At 37.5% G+C, this 26,671-nt stretch overlaps 1 protein-coding gene across 4 annotated transcripts in view; it reads right to left on the reverse strand.

Moving 5' to 3' along the window:
• Window positions 1–2,934: 2,934 nt before the first annotated feature.
• The window catches only part of LOC134358447 (NFU1 iron-sulfur cluster scaffold homolog, mitochondrial-like), a 40,533-nt gene continuing 16,796 nt past the window's right edge, over window positions 2,935–26,671 (reverse strand). For 2 of the 4 annotated variants that reach the window (XM_063070684.1, XM_063070686.1), the window contains exons 4-9: window positions 24,485–24,620; window positions 16,331–16,397; window positions 16,144–16,252; window positions 8,009–8,078; window positions 5,679–5,853; window positions 2,935–4,400 (exon numbers count right to left, since the gene is read on the reverse strand). In XM_063070684.1, coding sequence (XP_062926754.1) covers window positions 4,329–4,400; window positions 5,679–5,853; window positions 8,009–8,078; window positions 16,144–16,252; window positions 16,331–16,397; window positions 24,485–24,620 — 629 coding nt within the window. In that variant the 3' untranslated portion in view covers window positions 2,935–4,328. The remainder of the gene's footprint in view (window positions 4,401–5,678; window positions 5,854–8,008; window positions 8,079–16,143; window positions 16,253–16,330; window positions 16,398–24,484; window positions 24,621–26,671) is intronic. The other 2 variants (XM_063070687.1, XM_063070685.1) reach the window with 2 other exon arrangements.

Raw genomic sequence — 26,671 nt, forward strand, 5'->3', positions numbered from 1 at the left:
TGGAAGGTGGGTTAGTAAGTTTGCAGATGGCATGAAGGTTGGTAGAATTGTGGATAATGTAGGTTGCCTTAGGTTACAACAGTATATTGTCAAGAGGCAGAGCTGGGCTGAGAAATGGCAGATTGAGTTCAACCCAGAAAAGTGTGAAGTGATTCACTTTGGAAGATCATATTTGAAGGCAGAATATGAGATTAATGGCAGGATTCTTAGTGGAGGATCACAGGGATTTTGGGGTCCATCTCTATAAATCAAAGTTGCCACACAGGTTCATAGAGTTGCTAAGAACGCATACGTTGTGTTGCCCTTTGTTAGTCAGGGGATTGAGTTTAAGAGTCATGAGTGAGGTAATATCGCACCTCTATAGAATCTTGGTTAGACCACATTTAGAATATTGTGTTCTATTCTAGACAATTCATTAAAGGAAGTAAGTGGAAGCTTTAGAGAGAATGCAGAGATTTACCAGGATACTGCCTGGGTTGGAGAGCATGTCTTATGAGGGTAGGTTGAGCAGGATAGGGTTTTTCCCTTTGGAGCAAAAGATGATGAGAGGTGACTTGACAGAGGTGTACAAGGTGATAAGAGGCATAGATAAAGTGTTTGGCCAGACTTTTTCCCAGGGCAGAAATGGCTGACACGGAGGAAATTGATGCAAAGTATAGGGAGGATGTCAGAGTTAAGCTTTTCTATACAGAGAGTGGTGGGTGCATGGAACACCCTGCCAGGGACAACGGTAGAGACAGATATATTAAGGACATTTAAGAAATTCTTAGGTAGGCACATAGATAATAGAAAAATGGAGGGCTATGTAGAAGGGAAGGATTAGATTGATATTAACGTAAGTTATAAGGTCGGCGCACCATAGTTAGCCAAAGGGCCTGTACTAAGCCACGGTGTTCTACGTTCTAAAACCAACCACAACAGTTCTGATAAAGGTCATTGATCAAGTCAAAATGCTAGCTGATAATGCCTGGACTCTATGTGCATTGTTCTAAGTCATGTGTAGTTTCATTTATGTGGGATTACTTTTGTCTTAAGAGATAATTCCACACAGTTAAGTATTGCAATGTTGAAAGTAACATTTAAGTATTGTAACACCCTTATCCTCTTTTGTATGGCTGAGCAAGGCAGTTGAGCTCACTTGGTTCTTGTTTGTGAAGGCCTTCCGTCATATCCTTTGTGTGCAGTTGATGTCTCAGTCCCACTGCATGCTGCCCTCCAGGTAAATGAGATAATCATCCATCTATTTCTTTGTGGTCTATGTTTCTACCAAGATCTGGAAAGGGATATCATGGCCGAGTGACCGTGTAACACAGAATTCTGTGCTCTATGGGCTGTTTTTAGGGACACTGACTGAGTCAAAGATCACCTGTTGCTGAAAGGAGATATTCACAACTGAATTCTGCCAGCTGGTACATTACATGGTGCAGGGGTACACACTAAAGGATGTATTGAATCTCAGTGCAGCTATTGCAAGAGCTCTGTGTGAATAGACCAGGGTCTAGCATCCTTCCAGCACTGGCCACTGACGGACTAAGTTCTTCCACTGCTGGAAGATTCTAAATGAAATGCAAGTGGCATGTTAAAATGTTGTAAATGAATGCAGATAATACCATGTTCTTATCATATAACTGAATATTTTATTAAATGAAGTATTTTGGGGGAAGAACAAAGAAAGGAAGGAATGTTTGCCTTTACCTTCTACAGGTGCTATGGTGATACTTCATAATCAATTGTTTAAGATAGGTGCTAAACATTTTCTGTCATATTCACTAATTTTCCTGATGTACCAAGTCTCTGGCTTCAGTCCCCTTTTGACATCGATTAAAGAATTTACTCTTCTGTTTGCCTATGCATTTTCGCCAGTCTCTCGCAATACAAACTCTCACAAAGGTTGCCAGTGCAGTCATATAGCAAGGAAACAGACCCTCAATCATCTAATCATATTTTACTCTCCCCGTATCACCATCTCCCTACCCAATGATTCTACACTTACCTACATACAAGGGGCAATTTCGTAGCCAATTAAAGTTCTATCCTTATTACTAAACAGAGATACAAAAGAGTAGGACAGTTCAGCACTCTCAATAACAGCTATGGAGCTCACTTTGACCAGCAACCATCCCATCAAACTCATATAACCTATTCAGTCCTGATAGCATTTAAAAAATGGTTTTCCCCTCATTGTCATTACCTTTGATTTAAAGGAATGGTTAAACCACAGCAGATTACTGCTGAAGGAGTGTAATCAAGCTGCTGCCTCACAGCACCAGAGACCTGGGTTCAATCCCAACACTAGGTTCTGTCTGTATGGGGTTTGCATGTTCTGCATGGGTTTCCTCCTGGTGCTTTGGTTTGTTTCCACCATCCCAAAGGTGTGCTGATTGGTAAGTTAGCTGGCCGCTGTAAATTATCTAGTGCAAAGACTAATGATAAAATCTAGGGGGAACTGATGAGAATAAAAAATGAGATCGATTGAGACACATCAGTTTGGATGCAGGTTTCAACCTGAAAGATCAATGGTTTCTTCCCCACCCTGCTCCACCTGCAGATGCTAATCAACTCAAAGATCCTCCTACAGATTGTTGAATCCGATGGTGTAAGTTTAGTGTACATGGGTGGTTAAAGGTCAGCATGGACTCGGTGGGCTGAAGGGCCTGTTTCTATACTCTATTACACTGTAACTGATAGTTTGCCATAACATATTCTTCTGAGGTCAGCAAATGTATCTTTCAGCACAACATCTTCCCATATGGTCACATTACTTTCCAAAGTTTATTGATTAGATGAATACAAGAGCCCAGATCAGTTCGTGTTGAAAATACAACTTCATTAGCTTTCCTAATGTGAAAGTATTTTATCTTGCCTTTGTAATGGGCAGTCATTACCTCCACTCCAAAAAAGTGAGATGTGAAGTTCGATTATGTGTGCATTCCATAACAGATATGGTTCTTCTGAATTGTTTTGCATACAATTGTACTGATGGTTTAATCAAAGAGAAATCTGATGTCAAATCCAGAAATTAACAATAAAGTATGCTAGGTTTACCAGTTCAGTTCATGAAGTTCCCTCCAAGTGTTCAGCACAATAGAAATGAAGAATTTCCTTCCAATAAATTGTAATTGCTTTAATAGCTTTAACACATCTACTTTCATTGTACAAGCTATTTACAAACTGTCCCATTTATTATAATATTTGTGAAAGTGATATTATGAATATACACCACGTAGAAATCATTTGTACACTGTACAATTTAAACCTTCAACAACAATAAAACAATACAAGTTTGCTCGAGTTCAACAATCTATATTCAATATAACCAAGTTAAAGCACTGCCATTCAGATGTCAAGCAGATTTAAGACTTTATACAGAACAAACTGTTAAATTCTATACTGAAAGGAATTCACTTAAAAACATACAAACTGGCAAAATAAAGATTGGTGACCAAAGTTTTAAAAAAACTCTAGTTTGAAGAGGAAACAGCAGCCAGAAACATTGCAGTTGTTTTAATTGACTACAAAGTTAGGAGTCACTTTAAAAATAAATAATTAGTGGGAGTATAACAGATATTTTTAATAGTTTTTACTGTCACACTTTAATGTGTACTTGACAAAGTACATCAGCTAACTATTAATGGCTGGGTGTATAATACCTTACATTAAACATCACAAATAGTTATTTTTTTCTTCCAACATTCTTCAAATATTCTCCCTTTCCCCTTGTAGCTCAAATACAAGAAGTAGTCTATCTTAAATAGCTTGGAAAACTGCACTTTAGGAATATCTTGCTTCCATGGCATTTTATATGATGCTCGTTAAAGCCAGTTTAGAATAACCCTAGAATACACGTGGTAGGTAGTAGCTAATGAAAATATTTTAAGTTCTTCATCATTTTTTGTTGTGTGCAATTCAGGCTAACTAAGAATAAGAAGCATTATTTAGACCGTACAGGCTTCATACTAAATTCAAGAGATTATGAGTTGAGATGTCCTACAAATGAAGACCTAAAAAAGGGAACTATTCTAATGATAACTGAGTGAAATACCATTATATTATTCCCTTCACAATGATCAACATTGATCCAGGTAATAGTATTTATGTTCCAGATTGGTATATGAGATGAATTAGCTTGGATTTTCCCATTCAAACATTTAAAGGAAAATACAGATGAAAAGGAAAAAGCAACAATTCATAATACAGTTAGCATTTCTAGTAATAAAACTGCACTTAACTAAAGAGACAGGTAATATGGCATCAATTTAATTTTGTTTTACAAGAGAACTATAAGAAAAACAGATCTCAATAAATTCATAAAACTTCTGTTAAATAATTTATGTATCTTTTAATTTCTTCTCTAGCTCTTCAAAGGCTTTAATGTTTACTTCATCTACTTCATCTTGGACCTGCAAATGTAAACGTAAAATGAAAAGTTTCAAAAGAATCCATGGATTTCCTAAAACATCCTGGATAAACTCTACTTACTCTAGAAAATATACAATTTCTGTAAATGCAAAATGTAATAGAAGATGTTAGATAAGACGTTTATTTAGAGATACAGCACAGTAACAGGCCTTTTCTGCCCAACAAGACCGTGTTGCCAAATTACACCCACGTGACCAATTAACCTACTAATCCGAATATCTTCAGAAGGCGGGAGGAAAACGGAACATCTGGATGAAACCCACGCGGTCATGGGGAGAACATAAGCTCCTTACAGACATTGGGGGAATTAAACCTAGGTTGCTGGAGCTGTAATAGTACTACACTAATCACTACACTACCATACCACTCTTCTTCTCATTATATTTTATAGTTGCACCAAAGTTCGAAAAAGGTTCACAATCATCTTCCTAGTAAGTAAACCGAGCCTTGAATAGCATCAAGCTCAGAAGATGGGAAAAGAGGACTTGCAATATATCATACAAGAACAAACGTTAAAGACCTGGCAGTATTATTAAGACTGAAGGATAGAACTGTACCAATAGAAAAACAAGCAAGGTAAGAAATAAGGAAGCAACTAAAGATAGTTAACTTATATGAGTAGAGTTTAGTTTTCAGTATTTTCAAAACAACTAGTTTCCCCAAAGCCATTACTTCATTACACAGCTTTCTATAGATTTTACAGAAGAATAATAAAAAAACAAGACCATTAACATTGTTCTTAAGAATCAACATTAAAGAAGTGAAGATGCAAAGCTTCTCAGCACACCCGCAAACAATTTAAAAAATAGAAAAGTTAAAAACATTGATGCAGAAGAAAACAACAAGTTGAAAAGAATCAGATCTGGTCCAAGCTAAATTCAAGTTTAAACCAAAAAACATAAAATAATGCTTAAAATTGGTTGGAATGCACAAGACAGATTGGTGCAGAGTAGTCCAAGATATAAATCGTGGAAGATCAGTGTCAATGGGAGTGATGAATAGCAGAGTAATAACACAAATATTTGGAAGACCTCATGCTCATGGAGTGTAGTATGCAGAATGACACACTGTAGTGCACTGGAATAATTAAGTCCAGATGTAACAAAGACAGGAATGAGGGTTTCAGCTGAGAAGCTATGTTAAACACTGAACTGAATAAATTATTCAACATGTTTGCAGATTTATTTGTGCCATCCTTGCTTTAGACTCTGAGCAACTCATTTCTAACAATTCTGTATTTGTGTTACTTCATACTTTACCTGTACTACCTCATCAACTTCAGGAATGTAAAACTGTAACATATTTTGTATTCCACTTTTTAAAGTAATGACTGAGCTTGGACAGCCAGTGCAGGAGCCCAGTAATTTTAGCTTCACAACACCATTTTCAAAACCTTTAAAAATGACATCTCCTCCATCTTCCTGCACAGTAGGCCTGTAAATGTGAAACAAAATACGGCATCTTAATGTTTATGTGATACTACAATTGTTGACTTATTCGAACATTATACAGAATGAAACAAAATCAAAAAGAATTACAACTTGAGGTTCTGCCACTCAACTATTGAATGTTATTGACATTGCTTTCAAAAAATTAAATTAAGACTCAAGGGCAATATAATCTGTCAGTAGTTCTGGTGAATTAAACAAAAAAATTCAGCACTATGCACATTTTGTATGTTGTAAAATACACATTTCATAAGACCTTAAGACACAGGAGCAGAATTAGGCTATTTGGCCCATCGAGTCTGCTCTACCATTTAATCATGGCTGATCCTTTTTTTCTCCTCCTCAACCTCATTTTTTGGCCTTCTCCCCATAACCTTTGATGCCATGTCCAATCAAGAACCTATCAACCTCTGCCTTAAAAACACCCAATGACCTGACCTCCACAGTTGCACGTGGCAACAAATTCCACAAATTCACCACCCTCTGGCCTAAGAAATTTCTCTGTCTAGTCCTTCCAACATTCAAAAGGTTTTAATGAGATAATACCCCCCCCCCACACCCTTCTAAATTCCAGCGAGTACAGCCCCAGAGCCATCAAATATACCTCGTTTGACAATCTTTTCATTCCTGGAATCATCCTTGTGAACCTCCTCTGGACCCTCTCCAATGCCAGCCAGCACATCTCTTCTAAGATGAGGAGCCCAAACCTGTACACAATACTCAAATGCTGCTATGTCAGACTCTACTTTCTCCCAATCAAATTTCAAGTTGAACTCAATCATATTGTGATCACTGGTTCCTGAGGGTTATTTTACGTTAAGCTCCCTAATCACTTCCGGTTCATTGCATAACACCCAATCCTGTACAGCTGATCCCCTAGTAGGCTCAATGACAAACTGCTTTAAAAAGCCATCTTAGATGAGACCATAAGACATAGGAGCAGAAGTAGGCCATTCAGCCCATCGAGTCTTCTTACACCTTTCTCTGCTTGGCCTTTTACCATCACCCTTTCTTCTCTGATCCACCCAATGCTTCCTTTAGGTACTACTGGTTGGAAACTGCTTTTTAAAATATTTCAGCTTTGCACAATACTCGAAATAAGATTCATTTTTTCTAGCACAATACATAAAGACATCTGGGCAATGGAAGCAGGCACGCTCACAACATTTAGGCATCTAGACAAACAGGTCAATGTCAAGATGTACAAAGGGAATGGACCAAATGCTGGTAAATGGGATTAGTGTAGATGGGTAACTGATGGTTATTATGGTGGATCAACGAGCCTGTTTTTATGCAGTATTACTCTGTAACGGCAAATTTTGTGTCTTGAACACAGGTTCAAGAGTGCATTTCTATAAAAAATACCTCATTTCTATTTCCTAGAGACTTTGAGGCTAAAATGAAAAGCAAGTTAAAAAAAAGTAGTTAATGAGTGACATAATTCACAGTACATTTTGAAAGAGCATCTAAAACCATTTCTATAAAACCTTAAGAATCAAGTCCTGGTGATCTGAGACAGAAGAAACATGCTTCGTGTAAAGTATGATAGAAATGTGAAGTACTCCCAGACAAAGTTGTAGGTTTTAATGCATAATCTTAAATTTTGTTTCAGCTGATCGTTGCCAGGTAGCATCTTCAAGGGCTATGGAGTGGAAAATTGAGAGAGGATAATAGAGATCTCATTGAATGGTGAATAAGACTTAAGAGGCTGAATGGTTTATATACCCACTGGATGACAAATAATCATCAAGGCAACTTTGACAGAATTTTCACTGTCAATAAGAACAACCATTGCTAATTGTTAATAATACATCAGATCAAATGAGATACTACCTGGGTTGAGTAAAAAAAGTCACGTGGGAGGTTTCATTGGCTATGGCATTTTGACCTCTAGTGCTATGGAATCAAACAGACTCTACTGGACAGGAACTGGTCATTGTATTGGACACTGATGGAGGGCCTCTGTCTGATGGAGTGGAAGAAAGATTCTATGCCTTTGCACCAATATCCAGGATTTCCACAGATGACACAATGTGCACAGCGGGTCAACCACAGCTAGTTAAGTCCTGCTATCATCTTCTCGGGGTACTAGGGTTAAGTACTATATGGTGTGCACATATCAATTAGATATCAATAACTACCTTATCCTTGTATCCAGCAGCTCCTTGATCATTGCAACCACTTCATCATCCTCCTCACTATCTGTAGAGGCTAAATGAAAACACAAAGATAAAATGCAGTTCAAACAGTATAATTCCACCATCTTTCAACTCCATAATGTGATAATGTAAAATAACTGCAAAATGAACTCTGGCAGTAACAGTCACTTGCTACATATTGTTAGTACAATATTGTTAACACTTTGTCATTTTTATAAATGACTCGGAGGGTAGAGCAAAGTCGAGATGGCGCTAAACGGTGACTCCTTTGCTTGCGTCTTCGGAAACAGCTCTATTTCTATCTTTGATATCTCTTTTTTTTCCTTTTCAAGGTTCTTTTGAAGATCCTGACCTGGAGTTACACTCTGACTTATCTTCTTTGCAGGAATGGGACTCGCTCTCAGGGCTTCACGACCGGCTGCTTTTTGATATTCAAAGGACGTGGTCTGGAACACTAGTGTGCCTTCAGGGTTCTGGATTATCGTGGCTCTGGAGACGGGCTGATCCTAGGCTGGTTGGTGCCCCTGAGGCATTGCGGGAGAACATGGAACATCGAGAGCAGCAGGTTAGCTGCTGGCTGTGTGTCCAGAGACCTGAGCCTTTCTGGGGCCGATTCTCTGGATGCAGAGCTTGGAAAAAGCAATGCAGCAAACTTTTAACATCATAAATCAGTGAAGTGTTTGTTATGTCTCCCTTCTCGCTGTGAAATGGACACACCTCTTTTTCCCTTATTAGGGAGAGAGAGAACCTGTGGTATGTCAAAATACTGGGTGAACAAGTAGTCTTTGAGATACTGCAAGTCTGTGTCTTTACTGATGCTTTGCTGCACACTTGAGTTCTCGGTGGAGGCTGCTGATGGGGGTTCGTTGCCTTGCTGCTGCTTGTGCGTGGGAGGGGCGAGCTTTGGGGTTCTAACGTTTAATTGTCATTCATTCTTTGGGGCACTCCTCTTTTTATGGATGTTTGCAAAGAAAATGAATTTCAGGATGTATATTGTACATATTCTCTGACATTAAATGTACCTATTAAACCTATTGAATGAGGAATTGGAAGAGTGGATTAGCAGATGACACAAACATTTGTGTTGTGGTAGTGCAGAAGGTGGTTGTAGTAGGCTTCAATGGGACTGACAGAATGCAGAGCTGGGCTGAGAAGTGGAGATGGAATTCAATGTGGAAAAGTGTGAACTTTGGAAGGCCAAACTTGAAGGAGGAGTTAATGGCAGGTTTATTTGCGGTGTGGAGTTCCAAGTCCATAGATTCCTCAAAGTGATTCATTTTGGAAGGTTGAATTTAAAGGCCAATTACTGAGTTAATGGCAGGATTCTTAGCACAGTGGATCGAACTGAGGGATTTTGGAGTCCACGTCCATAGATCCTTCAAAGTTGCCATACAAGTTGATTGGGTTATTAAGACGGCGTATGTTGTGTTGGCCTTCATTAGTCAAGGAATTGAGTTCAAGAGCCATATGGTAATGATGAAGCTCTAGAAAATCTTGGTTAGACAAAACTTGGAATAATGTGTTCATTTCTGGTCTATTCATTATAGGAAGGATGTAGAAGATTTAGAGAGGTGAACAGGAGATTTACCAGGATGCTGCCTGGTCTGCATGTCTTATGAGGATAGGGTGAGTGAACTAGGACTTTTTTTCTCTTTGCAGCAAAGGAGATTGAGAGTTAACTTGACAGGATAAGAGGCATAGATCGTGTGGACAGCCAGTGACTTTTTCCCCAGGGTGTAACAGGCATCATTTTAAGGTGATTCAAGTAAAGTCTGGGGAGGGGGGATGTCAGAAATAAGTTTTTTTTTACACAGAGAGTGCATGAAATGCTCTGCCAGGGGTGGTGGGAGAGGCAGATACATTAGAGACATTTAAGAAACTCTTAAACAGGCAGATGCTGTTAGAAAAATGGAGGGCTGTCTAAGAGCGGAAAGTTAGATTGATCTTAAAGTAGGTTAAAAGGTCAGCACAACAATATGGGCCAAAGGGCTTATACCATTACATGTTCTTATGTAGAAGTGAAACCAGCATTAACACCATTTTCATGGGAATGAAACATCCTTACATAATCAAGAATACAAGAGACAGTGTACAATGGAGATTCCATTTTTTGATCTGCACATGACTCAGGTTGACTTTCACCTATGTTGCAAACAGGTGTGTTTCCTTAATGTTGGATGTGAAGTTGTTTTATTAATGGTCAGGTCAGACTTCAAAGATATTCTCACCAGTGAAGCCATCAAGTAACCCAGTGACCGATCTTTCTGTAACTAGGATTTCAGAACAAATAGAGAAGCTGGACAAACAACAGATTACAGCATGATACGTGACTTTATCCAACTATGACAGGGATGCATACAAGAAATTCTGTGGATTAGTCAAGCTTCAGGGAAGAGGGTGCCTGCTACAATGATGATTCAAGAGCTACTGATCCTCCTGAGGCCTCAGCGCCAGTACAGATGAACATAATTAATCAGATGCATTTGAAAATCGTCATAGTGATCGGCAGTACTTGGTCTCCTTCATGCCTTCACAGAGCCCTACAGCAAACAAAGTCCGAGATGCCAGGGTGAGGAGGGAAGAGAAGTAGGAAATGTCCTCGTCTACAGCCATAAGGGATCAGAGATTGTTATGGATAGTGGAAGTTCATCTGACTGGAATGATTAACAGGAACAGAGCACGTAACTTTTAACATATATCCATGTTTAAATGGAGGCATAAGTGATCAGGAATAAAGGTCTCCCAGGAGAGTTTTACTTGTGGATGTGTGGCCCAGAATTGTAGGGCTAACAGGTCTTAAGAGTTTTGTCACAGATCAGAGAAGTGAGAAATCTTGGGAGATTATTCAAGCTTTGCTTAATGTGTAGGACTTTGAATACATACGTTTGTTTCTATGATACCTAAAATGCACTTGATTTAAAGTTTATAAGTCTGTGAAGGAATATGTTTTAAACTGCCTTCCCTATTCAACCCATAGCAGTAAGTCATACTTGTTTTTAAACTGACTTAAAGTGGATATTGAGTTTTAAACTTTGCACAAGATTTGGCAAAGTTTTGGTTCCTTTTGACTCACATGGGGGGAAGGGAGAAGGAGAATATGAATGAGAACGTAAACACATAAAGAAGTGAAAAAGCCTTTGGGTATTTGTTAAGCCTCAGCTGGGATGGAATTACAAATAATTCCAAATTCTGTCTGAGCTAGTTACGTACCAGAAAACAATATGTGACTTAGTGGAAGATTGTGTTCTTTAAAGTTAAAGAAAGTTCATGACCTCTTATTTTTAAGAGGAAATGTTGCTGAAGCTGTTTGAATGCAAGAGCTGTTTAAGGCTCTGCCTACTTTATTCTCTTTAGAATGTAGAACTTCTTAACTAAACTAGTGACATAAATGCAAATATCACAAGACCAAAACAAAAGCTGGGTGTCTTGTAGTAAGTGACTCGCCTCCTACCTCTCCACATACACTCAGTGATCATTTTATCAGGCATCTAATAAAGTGGCCATTGACTGCATGTTTGTGGTCTACTGCTGCTGTACTCCATCATTTCAAGGTTCAACGTATTATGAATTCAGAGATGCTATTCTGCACACTACTGTTATAATACATGGTTATTTATGTTAGTGTTGCCTTCCTATCAGATTGAACCTGTCTGACCATTTTCCTCTGACCACTCTCAAGGCGTTTACGCCCACATAACTGCCGCTCAATGGATGTTTTGTTTATTGTACCATTCACTGTAAACTCTTGAGACGGTTGTGCATGAAAATCCCAGGAGATTAGCAGTTTCTGAGATACTCAAAACACTCTATATGGCACCAACAACATTGTCAAAGTCAATTAGATCATGCCAATTAAGATAAAGTTATTATTTTTGATTATGACAAAAATTATAACAAAAAATTCTTTTATTCAGCATGGAAACACGATCCCATCTAAAATCAAACTAATATTTCTGATGATGGAAGTACAAAAAATGCAGATGCTTGAAATACAAGAACAAATGCTACAAATTGTATGTTGTAAAGGAGATTGAGAACAAAAATGTCCATGATAAGAGAAGTATTGACAGAAAATATGATGATGCTGGCTGAGAGAAGATGGAGGAAAAGTAAGTAGGAAGAGACATTTACATTTCTGCTTTAATAAAATGCTGGCTAAAGCTCATTTTAACGTCCAGTTCTTTTATTTCCCCAAATGCTTCCAGCTCCAACTAAGTTCATGTTGATTCCAACTGAAGTTTCACCCATCACATTACAGATCCATCCATGGTTAGATATATTCAGGCTTTTCTGCATTTTTTGATTCATTGTTTTCATCACATTATGAGATTCTTGCTTTATGCCATGTAGTAGTCCATGTAGGGTCTTGAACTTTTTCTCCAACAGCCTTGATTCACTGTATCGCAAAGGTGTCTGGTCCACAGTTCCATGATCTTTCCTCAGCAAAGACCTCAGCTTCATCCACTTGCAATCTCATCTCAATGAATTTCAAGCCTGCTCTAGCAGTGATATTTCCCATATCTTCCAAGATGCTTTTGACCTTCCATAATCATCCCAATCTTTCCACAACAGTCGACTGGACTGTCAGAATCATTTGTTCATTTTCTGTTGTGAACTACTCTCCTCTTAACTAGAAGTAGGATAGAGCACCCTATCCCCACTGGCCTCCCTATTCAAGGAATCACCCTCTGTAATTTCAACCACCTTCAATATTATGCCACCACCAGATGCATCTTATTCTCCCTTCCCCATTCAGCATGCCAAAAGGACCATTCCCTCTTATGAGTCTAAGTTAATGCTTCCTTCTCAAACAACACCAACCCCTCTTCTAAATGGCAACTGTAGAAGGATGAGGGATGTAACACTTACTCTTTTACCTCTTCCTTTTCTACAATCCTGAGACCCAAAATTCAGTACGGGTGAAAATTAGCAAATCACTTGTATTTTTTCCCCATTTTAATGAACTACATCTAGTGCTCTCCTCTGCACTGGAGAAACCAAGCGCATATTGATTAACCCATTCACAGAACATTTCTGTTTAATATCACAAGCTACAAATTGCCTGTCATTTTAATTTTTCATTCCACTCTGACCGTCACGTCTTTGGCCTTTATCACCATTCCAATGAAACCTAACCCAAGTCTAAAAGACAGTATTACATATTCCTACCAGGTATATCATCATATTCAAGACAAAACAGTGGACTCAGCAACTTTAGCAAACCAGCCTTTCCAGCTTGCTTCTGCACCGCCTAATTCTGATGACAGATGCAACAGTAATTCAGTCTTTTTCTCCCCCTGACTTCTAAGTATTTACAGCAACTGCAATTTCAGCACTTATTTTTCTCTGTCCTAATTAATCTTCTATTCACATCTTGCCCAGACAATCATCCATGACAAATAAGCCTCTCCCATTTGACATCACTATAATTGCACCATTCAATCTGTCTTGGCCTCCACACTGTCACGGATATTCCCCTTGTTCTCTTCATTCCTCCCATTTCTCTACAATTTTAAACTTGTTTTTCCTTTCTATAGATGCTGCCTGTCTATGTTGAATTTATGGGAATCAATTGCATACGATCAGTTAAAGAACTTTTCTAGCAATGATACGAAAAGTACTTTTCAGTAATTGTAATTCACCCTGAACATAAACCAAGAACAGTTTAAGAGAAAATTTCAAGTTACAAAGTCGAACAAAAAAATACAATGAAGCAGTGAAAATTTAAAATAATAAATGCAGTCAAATATTTAACAAGAATCAAATTAGTACACAAATCTGGAGCTGTATTGTACATGGAGCCACTGCTTACCTGGTATATGCTGGCCAGATTATATTTGTATCATGTGTTAACACTACCACAGCAATAACAACCCCCTCAATCCAGTATTTTCATCCCTCAATACAGCATTGAGGGCAGTCAGAGCACTAACTTTTGGATGATAAGATAGATGGAGGCCTTTATCTACCCACTAAAATGGATGTAAAAGAAGCGGAGATTTTCCGGTGAATTTTGTGTGAACTCCATTATCACTTTGGGGTTTATGAAACCTTTGTGTGTGCAAAATGGCAACATTGTCCATATACACAGAGACTTTGACTTGAAATTGGGATTAGTATAAACATTCATTAATTCACCAGTGCACCACAGTGCTTGTTTCCTTGCTGTACATTTCTATGACTCTATTTTCCTGATGCCTGGAATTGTATCGTTTTTGATAGATTTGGCAAAAGGGTCAATACAACACAAACAAGACACAGCAGAGAGGGCAGCCTTGCTGGCTAGATCTGATGCAGACGGTTTTTATTTCCTAGTAATTGACTCAGACTGTGCTACTGTTGCCTCTGTGGCGCCACTGATTACAGATTAATTCAAAGGCCATTTTAGAGACTCTCAATCAAGTACATTGGGTGTTTCATCAACAGACTTCACTTTCTGTTCACCTGTCCTCTCTACGTAGCGAGACAAAGGCTTTCAGAGCTCTTCCTCCTGGGTGTGGTGCAGACCTGGCACAAATTGATCACCTGCCCCAGAGCAAATGACTTCACTGATGACAGACTTGGAGAGAATCTTGTAACTCACATTCAACTGTGTGAAAGATCACCAACGTTGAAATTCTTCCTTCTCTCCCTTCTGCATTTAGATAGGGTGATGACACTTTTCCTCATGGATCCTGATATACCTACTGCCATCAGAAGCAGAAAGCAGTACAATTCAGAAGTACTAGGTCCATCCAACTTAACATACCATGTAAAAAGTCATCAATCAGCTGGAAGTTTTATTTGTCTCAAAAGAAGGGGTTGAGCTTATCAGCTCCTTCAGGATCAATGGCTGGGTACAGACTTTCCCCAATTGCTGTCATCTAAAGTCTCTATGATAGAGGATAGGAAGTTCCACTCTACTTGGCGCTGTCTCTGCCTTCCAATTGCAGAGGCTGGCTTTGAAGGATTTACTAATTCTCAGTACGTCCAGCTCTGAAAATAATTACTGAGCAGTCCTCTTCCTAAAGGTTGCTGATCACAAAGCTCCTCTGAGAACCCTCTGGAAGAAATGTGAATTGTAACCTGTTCTACATAACTGACCCTAGAATGGAAAACATTCTTGGACAATCTGGAGAGGAAGAATGAGGCTTGTTTAGAATTTAGTAAAGTTGTTTATCCACATCCACCACAGGAACTACAGCAGGATCAAATGCTGCATGCTTTACTGGAGTTAAAAATTCTCTCTTCCTTTTACATTCTGTTACCTCAGAGATGAAAATCCTATTAATGTTCAGCAGCACATCAGGAAGTGAAAGGGGTGATTTATAGTTCTCCAATTTGTGTCATGCCTTCTAAATTCCTTGATGCTTTTTGGAGTCAACAATATGGCATTCAGCTTCCCCATCCTCAGTCTATCCTGCTGGCTGACTGTCTACCAGTGGTGACAGTCAGCTAGCAGGGGGCAGAGGTCAGAGAATACAGGCATGACACCAGTGTGAATCTGACCAGAGTGCTTGGGACACAAACAGGAAATCTTTCTAGACTAGAGTGACCTATTTGATCTTAATTAGTGGATTGCCACCAGCCTCCACCCACAAACAGTTCACAGCTTGGCATCCTTACTGCTTCCATCAAAATTCTGAAGAAACTGCCCCAGTTTACTGTACGACTTGCTGGACCATCTAGCCTCCTTGATGATATGGCAGGATTTAACAGCTAGAACAACTAACCAGGATGTTTTCACTTCAACAATTGTTCCTTAAATAATTTACTGTTCTTAATAAACAGAAACTCTGCATTCGTATTTTGGGTTTTTTTGATGAGTAATAGTCAGAGATTACCACATAAAAGAGAACATTTAAGAGAAAGGAACAACAACTAAAACAATGAAAATGACTATCTTTAATAGTAGTCTCCTTATAAATACCCATAGAAAACTCCCAAACTATACAAGTATCTTTGTCGGAAAAAACTGACATGCTTAAAAATTTACTCTGATCTCTGTTATGTAGCTCTAATAATGTGTTTGAGATAAGACTAAGTGGAGCACTAGACAAATCCTCTGAGTTGGTTTGCTATCGATCTTTCTTTTGTATTATTCAGTCTAATTTCAACTACAACCATGAAGTCCTTACCAGAATCTGGTTGCAGCACATCTGTGATTAAAGGAACACCACTAGCAAAGAAATCCACAAGGACAGCAGAAACCTGAGGCTTAAGGATATTCCATTCCACTTGACTTTCCTGTGGGTATTGAATATTTTAATTATTCTCCTGCACTATGATCATACAAATACAAATAGGGATTATGGTCATTCTTACCCTAGTTATTGTAATGAAATCAGGCCCAAAGAACACACTTTTAACCCCTTCTATTTGGAACAGCTGCCTGAAAAAGAAAGCCAAATGAGAGCTCATTCCTGGACAGCTTGTCTTCCTTATCAATATTAAATTCTTTTTTGTACAAGTGCCAGATTCTGCTTATTAACTCACATTATTATAATTATAATTATTAACTCTGACCCAGCTGCATCTCTGACCACTTAGCATGCAAAATGCTGGAATCCCATGTTTTATCTGAAATACACAGTTGAAAGAATTGAAAAAATGGAAAAATTTCAGAACTGTAATCTATTGAAACTGTGTCTGCATTGTAGGTGTATTTTAAAGGCTGCAACAAAGGTAACAAAGAATGTTTAGATGCCAAACAGTTTAGAACATATTTATAGAATTAGTCACAAAGTAATACAGAATGGAAACAGGCCTTTGGTCTAAATCATACCAACCACGATGCCCATCTAAAAAAGTCCCATTTGCTTATGTTTGGCCAATATCCCTCTAAACAGGGGGTTCCCAACCTTTTTTATGCCATGGACCAATATCATTAAGCAAGGGATCTGTGGATCCCAGGTTGGGAACACCTGCAAATTTTTCCTAGCCAAGTGTCTTTTAAATATTATTATTGTAACAATTTTAAATAATGTGCCAGAAATAATGTACTTCAAAAGATTATGAGAAAGCATCAAAGAACCCACATTTTCTGGACAGTGATGCACAAATTTTCAGAAAATTGCTGAACATTCTTCAAAACATACAGTACATACCTGCATATACAAAAACCCACCGGGACTTCCGGTTAAGACGGCGATGGCTTAGGTCACTAAAACTATTGCTCCGCTTCGTTTCATATACCTGCTTTTTATAAATTTTACTTCTTTCTCTTCCTCCCGCTATTGAATATGCTGGCTGCACAATAAGTATACCTAAGACTACTAAATCGACAAAAAAAGACATTCCATCGGGAGCCACCTTGAGTGAAATTGTGTCGCTGTTAAAACAAACCCGACAGGATATGTTTTTCCAATTTGGTTCGTTGGAATTGAAACTGGATAAACTTAACTCTACACTGGAGAATCATGCTCAACATTTATCACATGTTGAAGAAATTACGGAGAAGTTAGATTGTTGTCGTAAAGAGCTGGAAAAAGTTTGCTCTAGCCTAAAAGAGCACAATAGCAAATTAACTCTTAAAGTTATGGATCTTGAAAGCAGGAGTAGACACAAAAATCTTCGAATTCTCGGTTTGCCGGAGGCTGTTGAAAGTGGATCTCCTGTCAAATTTTTCTCAAACTTTCTATGTGAGATTTTTGGAAGTGAAATACTTTACAGTCCTCCAGAGATTGGTCGAGCCATCGTATCTTTACATTTCGCCCAGTGGATGGCCAAAGACCACGTCCAGTGATAATTCACCTCCATCATTATCAAATCAAGGATTACTAATTAAAGAAGCTCGCCGACGTAAAACGCTTCAATATAAAGGTTAAGCTATCCGTTTAGTAGAAGACTATGCACCCCAAGTTGAGTCAACGTGGGAATACAGAGGAGTAATGCAAGTTTTTTTACAATCGTGGACTTCATCCCTCTCTTGCCTACTCAGCCCGGCTCTGAATCAAGCTTGAGAACGGCGATTTTAAACGTTTCGATTCGGTTGCAGAGGCGCAGACCTTCATTGATAGCCTATCTGCTACTTTGAGTTCCTCAGATATGATATGATTTTTTGTTCAGGCTCTTTTGTTTTTTCTTAGATAATGGTTATTTCCTTTATTATTTTTTTTCTAATATTCTAATCTTTAACTTTATCTGTTTTATTATCCATTTAATTCAATATATTTTGATATGATGGATTTCTATTTTTCAGTACGGACACTTTCACTTTTCTTAATTAGAGCTGATTGTGAAATTATGTAATTAGACACCTTTTAAAGGTCTTTGCAGATTTCATTTCAAAATGGAGTCAGTGTCACATTAAGAGATTGTTATCGATTCATGAAGTGACGTCTTCTTTGAATTGTTTCCTTTTTTTTTCAGATTTCAGTCTCCATTTTCTACAAATCTAGATTTTAAAAAAATTTAAAATGAAGCTGATATCACATTTAATTAATTAGTGGCTTAATTATGTTACATTGTCCTATTGAGGTGTTTTTTTCTCCATTTTCTCAATATTAGTTTCTATCTTTAATAGTTTTAGTTCTTTAAAAGTTTTTTTTCTCTCCAGTTAGATTATTTTAACTTTAAACAGCAGCTGATGCTGTAACTTTAATATTCAGTTTTGGGTTTGGATCAAAAATCCTTTTGAATGGATCTTCCTTTGGCGTTTTTCTTCCCCCTGTGTTTCAAGATGATACTTATGTTTTTCTTATTTTTATGATTTGGATGGATTACTTACTTGGATGTTAAAGCTTTTTTCATATAATTGGGTTCACAAATTATCTATTTTTGTTTATCAATTCTAGCAGGTAGGTTGGGGTAAAGTTCTTTTTAGATAATTATCATATTTTAAGATTTATAAACTTTGTATTGTTTTTTCTTATTAAGATTAATTTTAGTTTGCAATTCTTAAAGCTTTTTGGTGTTTTTTTCATTATTGTATTAACTGTTGGAGTGGAGATAACTAAGATGTTACCTAACTGGAAGTTCAGTAGAGGGTTAGTTTTTCTAGGGGAGAATTTGCTGCTTTATATTTGCAGCTTTCTTGCTGTAGGTTTTGAGGGTGTGGGTGGGAACTCCAATGCTAATATTATATATGGAATTTTGGCATATTTGCACTATACAGGACGTAATTTCGCCCTGTTTTTTTTCTTCTATACCTTTGCCCCAGAGTTGATATATACATTTCAGATGTGGTTTAATGCCTGCTATCCTTTTTTTCATGTTCAGTGGTTAGTCTGTTGAACTTTGTAAGCTGGAATGTTAGGGGTTTGAACCATCCGGTTAAAAGGGGGAGGGTGTTCGCACATCTTAAACAGCTTAGAGCAGAGGCAGTTTTTTTTTACAAGAAACACATATTCGTTACTCAGATAATTCTCGTCTTATGGCACGATAGGCAGGACAACATTTTCATTCAACTTTTCAAGCCAAGGCAAGGGGCGTTTTAATTCTTATAAACAAAAATGTTCCTTTTGAGCTTCATAATAAGATATCTGATCCTAATGGTTGTTTTATTATTGTTTCGGGGAAACTTTATAATATACGGGTAGTTTTAGCCAACCTTTATGCTCCCAACTCGGATGATGTAGAGTTTTTTGACCTTTTTTTTCTCGTTGCCAGAACGAAGCTCATACTCTCTTATACTGGGTGGTGACTTTAATTGTTGGTTGGATCCAGTCTTGGACAGATCTTCTTCTATCACTAGACAATTAAGTAAATCTGCTTTATCAATTCAATCTTTTCTTTCCAATTATGGAAGATCTGATATTTGGCGTTTTTTTCATCCATATGAAAGAGATTACTCTTTTTTCTCACAAGTACACCATACATTTACAGGAATCGATTATTTTTAAATTGATAATCAGTTGATTCCATTACTCCGTCCCTGTGACTATAAGAGTATACTGATTTCAGATCATGCCCCACTTACGTTGTCTATAGCTTTTCCTGGTCTCCCTCAAGTAAACAAACACTGGCGTTTTAATCCGACCTTGTTGTCAGATAATGACTTTGTAAAATTTATGAAGGATCAGATAACTTTCTTCTTAAATACTAATATATTACCTGAAACCTCAAGTCAGGTTGTTTGGGATGCAATGAAAGCATATCTAAGAGGTCAATTAATTTCTTATACAGCAAATTTGAAAAGAAAGACTCAAAAAGAACGTTTAGAATTGATCAATCAGATTAAAGCTATAGACCAACTATATGCCCAGGTCAAGGATCCAGAGATGTATAAGAATGGAACTTCAAACTAAATTTAATCTTATTTCTACTTACCCAGTTGAACGCCAACTTTTGGGCAGTAAGAGTAAGTTCTATATTCACGGGGATAAATCTGGTAAATCCTTAGTTTAACCAACTTAGACGTTCTAAAGCAAAACAACACATCACTAAAATTCAAATGAGTAATGGGAATATTACTATGGACCATTCTGAAATTAATAATACATACAGGAATTTTTATTCTCAACTTTATACCTCTGAATCCTTTAATGATAATTCTACTGTTACGCAATTTTTAAATAGTTTAAATATTCCTAAACTTTCTTCTGATCTCAAACATAAATTGAATGAGCCATTATCCTTAGAGGAAATATCCTCTGCTATTTCTGCTTTGCAGCCTGGTAAATCTCCTGGTCCTGATGGGTTCTCTGCAGAATTTTATAAATTATTTTCCTCACTGTTCTTATCCCAACTTAGTTTAGTTTCTTCTGACTCTTTTAAACCAAATAAACTGCCTGCATCATTTGATGAGGCTTGTATTATTCTTTTAGCGAAAAAAGGCAAGGACCCATTAGAATGTGCTTCATACAGGCCAATTTCTCTATTAAATGTAGATGTTAAAATTTTAACTAAAGTTTTGGCCCGTAGGCTGGCGACTATTTTATCCTTAATTATCTCTGAAGATCAATCTGGTTTTATTAAAAATTGCCTTCCTTTTTTTAATATTGGGCATCTTTTTAATATCCTATATTCATCTTCATCGGAATTCCTGAATGTGTTATTTCTCTTGATGCTGAAAAGGCGTTTGACTGGGTGGAGTGGCACTATTTATTTGCGGTTTTAGAAAAATTTGATTTTGGATATAATTTTATTAAGTGGATTAAGATACTATATTCTCATCCAATTGCATCAGTTTTGTCTAATTCTCAGCAATCCCAATCGTTTGACCATAAACATGGCACTCAGCAAGGATGCCCTTTAAGTCCTCTGCTATTTGATCTGGCTATCAAGCCACTGGCAATTGCGTTTCGAAGTTGTACTGAATTGACTGGGATCTGGAGGGGCGGTCTTGAACATGAAGTCTCTCTATATGCTGATGATTTGTTACTTTTTATATTAAACCCGACCACCTCCTTACCTTTGATGTTTTCACTTCTTAATAAATTTAGTCAGTTATCTGGAATACAAACTTAATCTACACAAGAGTGAAGCAACATACATCAAAGTTGCTGGTGAACGCAGCAGGCCAAGCAGCATCTATAGGAAGAGGCGCAGTCGACGTTTCAGGCCGAGACCCTTCGTCAGGACTGCGCCTCTTCCTATAGATGCTGCTTGGCCTGCTGCGTTCACCAGCAACTTTGATGTATGTTGCTTGAATTTCCAGCATCTGCAGAATTCCTGTTGTCTACACAAGAGTGAACTTTTTCTGATAAATAAGGAAGCACAAGCATTAGAATTTCAAAATCTCCCTTTTAAAGTAGTAAACAATTGTTTTACTTATTTTGGTATTATAGTAACAAGGAATTATAATCGCCTTTTTGATGAGAATTTCAATAACCTTTTCAATTTTACAGAGTCTAGCACAGTGGTCACCTCAGTCTATGTCTTTAATAGGGCAAATTAATGTAATTAAAATGTATATTCTTCCTAAATTTTTATACTTATTTCAATCTCTACCTATATTTATTCCTAAAGTTTTTTTTTGATTCTTTAGATTCAGTTAGCTCATCATACCTATGGAAGGGTGAACAGCCTAGACTTAATAAAGCTCACCTTCAAAAGCCTCAAAGAGAAGGTGGCTTGGCGTTGCCTAATTTTTGTTCATATTATTGGGCAGCCAATATTCGCAATATTATCTTTTGGTCCTACTTTTATAATCAGTTTATTTGTCCAACATGGGTGGCAATGGAATTGAACTCTTATAAGAAATTATCAATTCCAGCTTTACTTGGATTTATACTTCCTTGCCACTTGCCAAAATTTATTACTAATCCTGTAATCAGGCATACTCTGAGAATATGGGCTCAATTTAGAAAATATCATGGCCTTTATAGTTTTTCCCTTTCTAGTCCTATTCTATACAATCATTTATTTAACCTTCTATGCAGGATTCCATATTCCAAGACTGGTGTAGGAGAGGTATCAGGTGTTTTGAAGATCTTTTTATAGACAATCGGTTTGCGACTTTTGAACAGTTGTCTACGAAGTTTAATTTACCAAATACTCATTTTTTTAGATATCTTCAAATTAGACATTTCATTAGCCCCTTAATACCACATTTTCCCGAACAACCTGATAAAAATGTCGTAGACTTGTTTCTTCAAATGAACCCCTTGGGTAAAAGTTTAATTTCTACTATTCATGTCAAATTTATGAATCTCAGGCGAGCCCCTTGTGATAAAATTAAAACTGCTTGGGAGCATGACAGGTTTTTCTTTGTCCGACGAGGTTTGGGATTCAATTCTTAAGTCAGTTAATTCAATTTCTTTATGTGCTCGTCATTGTCTTTTGCAGTTTAAAGTTGTCCACAGGGCTCATATGTCTAAAACCAAATTGGCAAAGTTCTCTCCTGATATTAGTCCTTGGTGTGACAAATGCAAAGGAGGTGAGGCTTCCCTTATTCATATGTATAGGGCCTGTCCTACTTTGGAAAAATTTTGGAAACATGTTTTTTAAATTTTATCTTCTATATTAAATTGTCACTTGGAACCTGATCCTTTGATCGTTCTTTTCGGTATTTCTCAAGACTCTGACAAGCATTTGATCCCGGCTAAACGACGAACATTGTCTTTTGCCTCTCTTTTAGCTTGACGTGCAGTACTCCTTAAGTGGAGAGATGTAGTTCCCCCTACCCATGCTCAATGGTTTGGGGATATTATGTCTTGTTTAGATCTTGAAAAGATTTACTATTCACTTTTTAATTTGGACATGAAGTTCCATAAGGTGTGGGGACCTTTTCTTGAATATTTTCATAATTCTCACCTAGATTGATCGGTATATTTTTTTTCTTCCCTTGATAATCAGACCCTGCATTTCCAGCTTTCTCTGATTCTTTGATTAGGTAGCAGGCTGCTTTTTTTATTATTATTATTCATTTCTCTTTTTACTACAATATATAGTTCTGGGTGATAAAAGTTTATCTCAAATGTCCTTTCAAATATTTATATAATGGTTGGCTTGCAGTTGGATAGTGGGTGGATTGCGTGCTTTCCTTTCTAATTTTTCATTTTTAATATGGGTGACTTGCTCATTTGTTAAAATATGTATTATTTCTATTTTTGTCTGTATTGCAATGATCTTTCTATTTATACTACTGATTTTTTTCTTCTGCGTTGTAGTTTGTAGAAAATCATAAATAAAATAATTTTTAAAAACCACCTATGTATTCAGGTACTTTTCAGCATAAAGGTCTACAGCTGATGTTCCAAACAGGAGTTATCAGTACATGTGAACTGTGGATCTCTATGATACTCTAATTTCAGATTCAAAAGATCCCACTACAGAGACTCAAGCAGGTAATTTAGTTTGGCACTTTAACCCTGTACCAAGGAAGTGCCACGCTATTAGAGATGCTATCTTTCAGGACAGAAGTTAAACAGTGTTCATTAAGATCTCATATGGAGAAGCTACTGATTTCCTCAGTGTGGCAGACAACACTTCTGGAGTTCTAGTCTATATTGATCCTCAACCAATATCTGGTAATTTTTTTAAACGGAAAGTTTTCTGTCTGCAAAATTGACTGGCAGTCAAATCAGTAGCTGTAAAAAATATCAGATTATTGTGAGATGGTTTGAGAGACAATTTACCAATGCTCATCTTTCTATTCACTATAGCACCTCAAGACCAGCATCTTAAAGAGCTACTTAGTTAAATTGACTAATAGCTGCAATAGCAAGTGAGGGTCTTATGAGAAAATGCTGGATGATTTAGGTGTTTCACCTGGAGCTTCAAAAAGTGAAGGAGGGCATGACTGAAATGTATAGCACCCTGAGGAATTTTGATAAGAGTGGATGTAAGAGGATATTTTCTCTTGTGGGAGAATCTAGAATTAGTACTTAAATGTGTGGGGCTGCCCACTGAAGATGATTATGAGGTAGGTTTATAAACAGGGACAGTAGTCTTAAGACAGAGATAGACAGATTCTTTCTTAACAATAGGATGAAAAGTTGCGAGGGATACTTGGGAAATCAGAAACGAGGATAAAATCAGACCAGCCATGACCTTATCAAATGTGTATGTTTACATGTAAATCTGTTAACTTACTTGGCTAGAGGTGAGCTGCGAGCTGAATCGACATTTGGAAAATCAATGCTCCCTGATTCAACTATTTGACGACCAATGAGAAACTTTAAGCTGTTAGGATTTGGTGTGTCCAGGGTCTGTAATGCCATGAATCGACCTATAAGAGAAAAGTGTTATATTTCAGAATATTTCCTACAAACTGGGTTTTAAATTATGCTTCATATTAATTGCTGTAATCACCATTTTCTAATATACAGTACAAGCATGAGTCAAGAGTATTGCTCTTAAAGCCTGCTCTTTTAGCCATAAAATTTGTATGACCCGTTGATGAAGTCACCGCAAAACAAGAGAACTATCGTATTTTAACTTTCGGATGAACTAAGCAGTTCACATTTAGCATCTTTTTTCAAAACATCGCATTGACTGATAAAGAGCATTTTTAAGCCACTGTTATTATTGAAATTTTACGAACACAACAGTCACTTGCTGTTGAGCAAGCCCTACAAACAAGACACCAAGTGAATTCTCTATTTTTTAGAGTCATTAAATCTTCAAGATTTAATGATATAAAGGTTTCTCCAGCCCAGATTGTCACCCTGAATTACAGGCCCAGATCTTAGGATTTGCCTCAAACCCAAGATGTTAAATCAGCTAAATAAGGTAAATTGATGATTGAACAAGCCAGAGATTGGAGTCAGATAAGTCACTCAGTAGACCTTTCATGTCAGAACATTTAAAGTGACTGTTTCTTTCTTCAGACTCCACATTGATTTGGCAAATGCATTTGAGTCCTCAGCTGTGGTCACCACCTTCAGTTGAGCAGGTGCAAGCACAAAAACAAGAAAAAGATCAAGATTAAGAATTCATTCCTGAAGCTACTGGGAAAGTAATGATGAATAATGATGAGGATACTATCTTTTTGGAAACAACATCTGCAGTAAATGCCATATCTATTACAGGGTCTACTCTGCTGCTTCCTACATACAAGTCAGAGATTCAATGTGCCAAGATGTTTATTGTTAATTAAAACTACGTTATGTCTACAATTAATTCTAAACTAAGTATATAATTACTAATCTACTCAATCACTATTATTAAACTTTAAACTCAATCATGAGCAACACAAAACAGAAAATATTGTCAACAATGACATCAACTGACACCTGCTCTCCAATAACCTACTCAGTGATAATTCTAGCAAGAGAATCATCATTTAATTCCTTAAAGCTTTTCAACCATTTGTCAGGCATGTGAGGACTTTGAAAGAATAATTTCCACTTGCCAGGCCAACACTCACGAAGCTTCATACAATTCTCAAGTTGATTTGTACGATCCCAAAGCAAGCCCACTTGAATAGCAAATCTATTGCACCATCCTAAACATCCAGAATCAGAATTATAAAGCTCAACAATGCTCCTTAGGAGCTCACACAAATTCACAACTTCTGTAAGTGAAACCGTCATGGACAACAGATGTTTCTAAATATCACCACACACAGACATTGAAGTTATGTACTCTGCAATTTTAAATATGTTGCTGCTCCTTCTTTATCACAGGTATGAGTTCTGGATCTCCCTTCCGAATAGCGTCTTAGATGTACAGTACCTTTATCATAACAACTTCAAAGATTTGAGAAGGCAATTAGGGATGGGCATAAATGCTAGGTTCATTGACATCCTGTAATGAATATGGAAAAAAATACTCACCTATCACCAGCCAGTTTTTACTCCTTCCCCTCCCCGCACCTTCTTATTCTGGTTTCTGCTCCTTTCCTTTCCAGTCCTGATGAAAAGTCTCAGCCCAAAACATCTTCTGTTTATTCTCCTCCGTAGGTGCTGCCTGACTTGCTGAGTTCCTCCACATTTTCTGTGTTGCTCAAGATTTCCAGTGTTTGCAGAATCTCATGTTTGGAATATGAGGTGCTGTTACCACTCTCTTCTGCCTTTGTAAAGTAACCCTGTCACACTGTTCCCCTCACCTTATCTCCTTCCCTCCCATACCCTCTCCAATTGCCCATCACCCGTACATTCCTCCCACTGGTTTCCTCACCTCATCCACCTCCTTCCTTTTATTTAATGGTCTACTGTTCTCTCCTATTAAATTCCATCTCCTTTAGCCCTTTGTCACTTTCACCTGTCTCGTTCCAACTTCTTACATCATTTCCACTTCCTTCCCTCCCACATCCGCCTATCAATCCCTCACCTGAAT

This window comes from Mobula hypostoma, chromosome 18 (assembly GCF_963921235.1).
Source record: "Mobula hypostoma chromosome 18, sMobHyp1.1, whole genome shotgun sequence".
NCBI classification, from domain to species: Eukaryota; Metazoa; Chordata; class Chondrichthyes; order Myliobatiformes; family Myliobatidae; genus Mobula; species Mobula hypostoma.